Genomic DNA, 8863 nt, shown 5'->3' with positions numbered 1-8863 from the left:
GTCCTGTGCCGATTTTTTAATTGGGTTATTTGTCTTTTTCTTGTAGAGGCGTTGTAATTTCCTTTATATTTTAGAATTGTCTGATGTGTCATTGCAAAAGATTATTTCCCATTCTGTGGGTTCCCTTTTTACTCCTTTGGTGAAGTCTTTTGATGCACTTAAGTTTTTAATTTTTAGTGTGTCCCACACATCTATTTTGTCTACTTTTGTTTGTGTGGTTTTCAAAATGTTTTGTAGTCTGTATATTACCTGAATCGGTGCCCTCGCATTTGTCCCTATTTTTTCATTGATGACCTTCATAATTCTGGGATTCACATTTAGGTCTTTAATCCATGCTGAGTTGGTTTTTGTATAAGGTGTGAGGTGAGGGTCTTGTTTCAATCTTCTGCATATCGTTTTCTGAGGCTATAGTATTTATGGAAGCAGATTGCCACATCTTTCTCCTGTGGAACAGCTGGTGGGTTTGAACTTCCAACCATTTCATTTAGCAGCTGACCACTTAACACTGCACTACCAATGCTCCGTAATTATCGTTGTTGGTGTTAAGTGTTGTTGAGTCAGTTCCGACTCTGTATAGGGTTTCCGAGGAGTGGCTGGTGGGTTTGAACCACTGACTTTGCAGTTCAAAATGCAGTCCACTGCATTATTCTGCAGCGCCACATCAGGACCTTTAATTATAGTTAGAGTTAGATAAGACTTTGGTTTCTAGTATATCATCTTAGATTCCTGGGTGATGATTAAGTCTAATTCACTGTTGTATCTCAGTGAATTAGATACAACAGTGGTACTTGGTTGATTGTTACTTTTCAGTATGTATTTTTTCATGACCTTAAAGTTAAACATAATTTCATGAATTGTAAAATTTTAAGTTTACTGTTCATTATTTTTCTTTCAGGACTTTGTTATTACTATTATTGCCACGTTTTTATGGTTGGTGAGCACTTCAGCCTGGGCTAAAGCTCTTACCGATATCAAAATTGCTACTGGCCACAATATTATTCAGGAACTTGAGCCTTGTCATAAGCCTTCAGCAGTGACCTGTTATTTTGACTCTGTTACCAGTATGGGATCCCTAAATGTTTCTGTGGTATGTATACATTATTTCTAAAAAAAAATTATTTAACTTATTAGGAAAAGCTTACTAGTAATTTAAGATGGTTAGTAGTTTCATTTGTTTTTAAATAAGTTTTTTGGGTGAATATGTTGGTTTTTGTTTACTAAGAGCTATCAGAATCCCACCTACATAGTGTTTACCTTTTTTTTTTTTTTTAACTGATATCCATAACAGCATTATTTCTAATAGCCAAAATGTTGAATCAACCCAAATGTTTCTTAACAGATGAATGGATAAACAAAATGTGGTATGTGCATTTATGGATTATTCTTAAGTCATAAGAAGGAATTCAAACTTAGCCAAAAATTCAAAAAAGTTTGATAAGTCTAACACAAGTGAACACTTACATGAGGTACATAAATAGGTAAATGCATGTAGACAAAAAAGGTTGCCAGGGGCTAGGAGAGGAGAATATGGAATTAATGTTTAATGAGTATAGAATTTTTGCTTGGGATAATGACATTTCAATTTCCTCTACATTTACAATGCTTAAAATGTTTTAAAATTTTTATTATATTTAACCACAAAAACTGAAAAAGAGACCTGATGACTTTGTTCTTTCTGAGTCTTGGTTTCTTGGTTTATAGAATGGTGTTGTACCTCAGTTTGCTGTAAGATTTAAATGAGTTGCTGTTGCTTTGTGGCCTGGAGCAGGCTCTGACTCATAGCAACCCTGTACAAGATTTTCAAGGCTGAAAATCTTTGTGGGAGCAGTCCGCAGATTTGAACTGCTCACCCTGTAGCTCATAGCTCAATGCATAACCCATTCTGCCACCAAGGGTTCTTTTTAAATAAGTGCTTATAAAATATTTAGAAAATTTAATAGAGCCAGGTATTATCATATTTCATTAGTCGAATCTGCAAAAGATCTCTTTAAAATATGAAAGAGCAAAGATATACTTTGAAGACTAAGGTGCACCTAATGCATGATATTTTCAGTCGCCTCATATGTATAGGAAAGCTGGGCAATGAGTAAGACCAAAGAAGAGTTGATGGTGCCTTTGAATTAGGATGTTGACAAAGAATAATTAATATACATTGAATATGCTTGAATTGCCAGAAGAACAAACAAATCTATATTGAAAGAAGTACAACCAGAATGCTCCTTAGAATCAAGGATGGTAGAGGGTCAATGAGAAAGAGGAAGACCCTTAATGAAATGGACTGATACAGTAGCTGCAACAATGGATTCAAACATAGCAAACAATTGTGAGGATGACAAAGGATCAAGCAGTGTTTTGTTCTGTTGTACATAGTGTTGCTATGAGTGGAGACTGACTCAACAGTATCTAATAACAACTAACACCTTTAAACCATTAAGAAAACTTTAAATTATTACTTGTAAACAGTTTTGACCAAGATCACAATTGAATTTTGTTGCTGGACTAATGATTGAATCTTACTTTCATTAAAATGGACTGGGCTGAACTTTTGGAGTCCTGGTGTGGCACTGTAGGAAAAGTGCTGGACTAGTAATCACAAGATAAATGGTTCAAACCCACTAGCGGCTCCTTGGAATCCCTATGCAGGGTCTCTATGAGTTAGAACTGACTTGATGGCACTTAACAAAGCAGGACTTTTACCAGAAGGCCCTAATCATAGTTACTCACTTTCATTAAGAATGAGTGCCAGGCACTCTTCATTTTAAAACCGGAAAATAACACTGCTAATAATTAGCAAGCCAAGGTTAGAAAGCATATCTGACCTTAAAGCCTTCTCTCTGAATCTAAAGATGCTCTGTGTATATGAAAGAAATAATATTATACTGTCCTAAAGAGGAGGCATTCTGCTCCCATAAAGATTTACAGCCTCGGAAACCCTGTACAGGGTCGCTATGAGTCAGAACCAACTCCACGGCACACAACAACAACAACGAGTCATCTACACTTGATGGTTTAAAATTAAGAAAGGTGTACAACAGGGTTGTATTCTTTTACCATGCTTTTTCAACCTGTATGCTGAGAAAATAATCTGAGAAGCTGGGTTATATGAAGAAAAACGTGGCATCAGTATTGAGGAAGACTCATTAACAACCTGCAGATGATACAACCTTGCTTGCTGAAAGCGAAGAGGACTTAAAATATTTACTGATGAAAATCAAAGAGTACAGCCTTCAGTATGGATTACATCTCAATGTAAAGAAAACAAAAATCCTCACCACTGGACCAATAAACAGCATTCTTATCAACGGAGAAAAGATTGAAGTTGTCAAGGACTTCATTCTTCTTGGACCAACTATCAATACTCATGGAAGCAGCAGCCAAGAAATCAAACAACTTATTGCATTAGGCAAATCTGCTGCACAAGACCTTTTTTAAAGTATTGAAAAACAAAGTTGTCAGCTTGAGGACTAAGGTGCGCCTGACCCAAACCATGGTATTTTCAATAACTTCAAATGCATGTGAAAGTTGGATAATAAATAAGGAAGACCATAGAAGAATTGATGCTTTTGAGTTATGGTGTTGGAGGAGAATATTAAAAGTGCTATGGGCTGCCAAAAGAACCAACAGATCTGTGTTGGAAGAAGTGCAGCCCGAGTGCTCCTTGGAGGCCAAGATGGCCAAACTTCATCTGTCATACTGTAGACATATTGTCAGGAGGGATCAATCACTGGAGAATGATATCATATTTGGTAAGGTGGAGGGTCAGAGAAAAAGAGGAAGACTCCAGCAAGATGGATTGGCCAAGTGGCAGCATTAATGGGCTCAGGTGTGGCAACAGCAGTGAGGTTGGCCCGGGATCAGGCAGTGTTTTCATTTTGCTGTGCATAAGGTCGCTATGAGTCGGCGTTGACTCGATGGCACCTAACAACAACAAGGTGTTAAATAATATTTACTCTGCCAATTTGTCAGAATAAGTTAGTGTACTTATTAAACATGTACTTCAAGGGTATACCATAGATCACCATTAATATTCAGTATTTTATGCTTAGAGAGGTCTGCTGTCTTTTCAAGAAAATATTTTTAGTGGATGAAGTCAGCACTGCCTTGTAAAAAGTAATCCACCCCAGTTTTAGAACTTTATTATTTAAAAATCAGTACTTTTTCGTTTATATTGACAGTGATACAGTGATATGAATCGAACAATTTCAGAAATGTAGTTTTTTAAATACAAATATCTAAAAAGATGTAAAACATTTGACTTTCAGTGATATAGTTCTTTTGTATTATTCTTATTTTTACAAAGGACTCCATTAAAATATGTTATTTTTACTTTATTCATCTCAGAAACTTTATTTCATATTTTCAGATTAATAGCTGGGAAGATGACTGTCTTTTAGGTTGACTGACACAGATATGAGCGGAAGTTTTTCTGTGACCTTTTGTGGCTGCTGCTATTGAAATGCAGGGGAGATGGTAGGAGACGGAGAAAGAGGGAAATAAGAAAGGGTAAACAAAGGCAGCTGATTACCATGTAGAATGGGGAGAAAAGTACAAGTCCCCCAAAGAAGGAAACAAGTATTTCTGTTGTTTCTCTGTACCCTGAACCATAAGTCTAAATACAAAGATTTTTTTTGAAAAAAGAATTTAAATTGTCTCAAATGTATTCCATCTCTTCAGTAATAATTAACATGCAAAAATAAAATTTCTTTTAACATTTCATAGGTTGTAGATAATTATAAGTCCAAATTTGGTACATTGAAAATATAAAGTAAGTCTTCCTTTGTCTATTCTACTTTGTATGTAGTAGTCAATTTTAGTGGCATAAAACAATCCACTGCCATTGAGTTGATTCAGACTCACAGTGGCCCTATGAGCTACAAACTGCCCCATAGGCTTTCCAAGGCTGTAATCTTTACAAAAGATAATTTACCACATCTTTTCCTTATGGAGAAGATAGTGGGTTTGAACCCTAACCTCATAGTTAGAAGCTGAGGTCTTTAACCATTGCGCCATCTGGGATCTAAATAATGGTATACTGTCTGGAAATGTGAAATATTTAAAGGAAAACTGGGATTGAAATGAATATTTAACTAGGTATTAGATTGTCATATTTACTGTTTTCCTTCATAGATCTTTGGATTTCTGAATATGATACTTTGGGGCGGAAATGCTTGGTTTGTATACAAGGAGACAAGTTTACACAGTCCTTCAAATACTTCTACTGCACATGGCCAAGGAGGCATTCCACCTCCCGCTGGAATGTAACTAAAGGGAGAAAATCACTGTGTGAAATGTATGTCTGTATGTATGACCTGTTGACATCTTGAGAAGCAATTATTTGTTTCTGTAATAAAGTCATGGATTTTTCAATAAATTGGTAGGTTTAAAAATTTGCTGCATTTTTACATAAAGCTTGTGCCTTTCCTAGAAATTTAAGATGTAAATGTATTCTCTCATGTAAATTTGTAAGTTCAGGGGCCTATTATGAGATGATACACATTTTCAAATGAGTAATATTTTCTTCACTAAGTTGTTTGCTTTTCAAAGTGTTTACACCTTAAGCCTTAACATACATCTTTACTCAGAAAACAGGTCTACTGTCATATCATAATAGGAAGAAATTCCTTATTTGGAATATACACTACTGTAAGTTTGTACAGATCAGATACTTAAGACCTATCTTTGTTTAAGAAAACCTTGATTATATAAATCATATTCAGAAAAATACTTGGTTGAAAATTTATATCTTAGCTTCTTTGTTCATGTTATAAAATTTTGTAATTGCAAAGACTAGTGTATGTATGCTTTATTTTTGTTTTTCTAAATGACCTGCAGTGTATAACGTGTACTAAAATTGTTTTGGAAGCAAGAGTTTAGAAATTTCTGATAGAAGCATAGTTACATTAGTAATTCTGTCACATGAGATGTAAGCTTTTATTACGCTATTTGCTCAATAGGCTTGCTATATAAAAGTAGAAGGATATGGCTCAGCTAGATATTTTGATGTGTCTGGGCATTACTCAGTGATACTTGTCCTTTGTTGCTCATGCTACTTTGGTATGGACTGAGACCTTGTCTCCTTCCAAGTAGAGTGAAGTAATCCACTGTTTTTGGCAGACTTCATTCATTGTTCAAGAAAATTAAGATTGTCTTTTTCTTTTGAAGTATTTAACATTTAGAGTCAATGAAGTTTCTATTTTGAGTTTAACGCTGACATTGTGAAAATAAATGTGATTCAGATTTCCTGTTGTTTCTTCATGTTCATTCACAAATGGATGATTTAGGAATTATGCATCATAAACAAAGGAACCTAGGTGAGCTGTATTATAGGTGCACAGTCTTTGCATACACATTAGGTATATTCTGAGTACATGGCTTACTCACATTTTGCTTCCTAATCTTTTTGTTGTACAGGGACCCAGCTCTCCTGTTCTTACAACGTGATTGTTTATATGTGACATGTATCTTGCTATTGGCTTATTTGTGTTGCTTTTGTTCATGACAAAAATTGTCAGTATAAGAATGTGTATATCTTCTATGCAACCATCTTATTAATAAAGAAGTTGAAAGAAGGAGTGCATTGATTATTATATTACAAAGAAATCTTCCTCTGAAAGGCATAAACAATGAAAATGGATTTTCAAAACAGGACATAGAATATTACAACAGTTTGCTTTTTATTTTTAATGTTTAGCAAAGAATAAAACAGTAAAAATGCTTGGGACATCCTGGTGGTTCTATCCATTTTTTTCTATCTCATTTTAAAAATACTTATTTGTAACTTTCAGATTGTTTTCCTGATAAACCTTTTTTTCATTGTCTGATTAGGCAACAGAGATTTCTCATTAAGAGTGTATGTTCTGGAGCCAAACTGCATGAACTTAAATCTTGTCTTCACCACTTAGTGGCTTCTTGTTAGCTACCATCAAGTCAGTGCCTGACTCATGGTAATCCCAGTGCACCATTGTGCCATCCACATAATGGTTGTGTGTCAGACCACTGGGATAGGGTTTTCATTGGTTGATTTGGGGGAGTAGGTATCTAGACCTTTCTTCCTAAGCTTTCTTAGTCTAGAAGCTCTGTTCAGCATCATGGCAGCACACAAGCCTCCATTCCTAGGTGGTGACAATACTTGAAGTGCACTGACCAAGAATTGAACTTAGGTGACTCATGTGAAAGGGGAGAATTCTGCCAGCGAACAGCCACTGTCCCCACTAGCTAGTTATAACCTCTGTATGTTTCCATTTCTCTCCCTGAAAAATGGAAATAATTAGAGTACTGACCTGAAGGCACGTTTATGAGGATGCAGTGAGTTAAGTGTAGAATCCTACGATCGGTGTTCAGCATGTAGTAGGCATTCAGTAAATGTTAGCTGTCTTTTTTTTTTTACTGACTTTTTTCTTAAGGTTTTTATTGTGGATCGAGTGACAGTTTACAGGGCATATCATCAGTTTTACATTAAACAAATCATACACCTTGTTTCATTACAATAATATAATCCCCTGTATGTACCATCAGTTAACAGTTTTTCTCGCTATTCACTTTAGATTTTTTTAAACAAAAGAAAAAAACCACTCAGGCATATATAATTTATACCTTTAAAGGGCACATTCTGCAAGATAGCCTCCTGGCCACCACCTCTTAGTCCCTCTCTTCCAATGAATCTAGAGTCCCCTTTTCCATGACCCCATCTCTGCCTCTGTCTCTGGCGTTGCTGCTTCTCTGGATAAGATCCCACATTCTGCTTGTGCTCTTTCCCCTTGATGGCCCTGGGGTCCTCCATTTCTGGACTGTAAGATTAACCACTCCCTTATTTTTGTTACAAAACTTTTACCTTTATAATGGTGACAGTTGGAATTAGTCATGATGATTATTCACTATTGAATCATAAGAAATCTTATCCCCATCTATTTTTACCAGAGCCATATAGACAAAATGAAAATTTTTCAGTGGGGACTCTTTCTTCCCCCACACACTTAAACTCCCTCTTGATACCTTGTAAGCAAGTCACTTTGTGTCTTTATTGCCCCTTCATTTTAGGTAGCCAGTGTCTTAAGTTGCCCGTCCTTATCTATCCTGTGTAGAGAGGAGATAGCATTGATACTTGATGTGAAGACTCCTTCCTTCTCTGTTGGTATTTAGAATTACTACCTCCATAAGTATAGGAGCTCTGGTAGTTTAGTGATTATGAATCAGGCTGAAAACCTTAAGGTCAGCAGTTCAAAACTGCCAGCTGTTCCTCAGGAGAAAGATGAGGCTTTCTGCTTACGTAAAGATTTACAGCCTTGGAAACCCTGTACAGGGTCACTATGAGTCGGTTCCGACTACAACACATAACCACTAACTCCATGAGTATAGGTCAGGTTCATCAAATTGGAGCAATTTTACCTTTGTTTCCGTTATCAAAAATTGTGTGTGTGTTTTTTTTTGTTTTGTAATCTTCCTCTAGTCAAGTTCTGATTTTCAAGCCATCAAGACTAGGTCAGGTGGGTACTGTTGTATGCACGTTTGGGTGTTCTTGTACATCTCCGCTCACTTCATATCAGCTGGATGCTTCACTCTCAGATCTAGCCCTCTGTGGCTATGTCCTTGTCCATGGGCTTAAGTGTCCCCAGGTCTCACCACACTTTGGACCAACCAGCCTTTCCTCTTCTCTCTCTCGTCTCCAGATCAACAGGAGTCGATGGACTGTTGAACTCAGCCCATTTCTTCAATGCTGCCTTTCCTCTGCTTCCACTCACCCGTAGACCAATGTGGTCACCAACAAGCTTACATGCCTCTTCATGTGTTCCCTTTGATTTTCAGTCTTAGAGGGGAGTCTGACCTGAAGGAACTTGATTGCTTACCTTAATGGCTACCTGGCGAA

General features: G+C 36.5%; 1 protein-coding gene across 1 annotated transcript in view; it reads left to right on the top strand.

Moving 5' to 3' along the window:
* Window positions 1-5262, top strand: part of SYPL1 (synaptophysin-like 1) — a 41783-nt gene extending 36521 nt beyond the window's left edge. The window contains exons 5-6 of the mRNA XM_006834383.1: window positions 896-1087; window positions 5128-5262. Coding sequence (XP_006834446.1) covers window positions 896-1087; window positions 5128-5262 — 327 coding nt within the window. The remainder of the gene's footprint in view (window positions 1-895; window positions 1088-5127) is intronic.
* The last annotated feature ends 3601 nt before the right edge of the window (window positions 5263-8863 follow it).

The sequence above is a fragment of the Chrysochloris asiatica genome, unplaced genomic scaffold (assembly GCF_000296735.1).
Source record: "Chrysochloris asiatica unplaced genomic scaffold, ChrAsi1.0 scaffold00010, whole genome shotgun sequence".
NCBI lineage: Eukaryota > Metazoa > Chordata > Mammalia > Afrosoricida > Chrysochloridae > Chrysochloris > Chrysochloris asiatica.
Note: the sequence above shows the minus strand (reverse complement) of the source record. Positions and strands in the feature narration are given on the sequence as shown.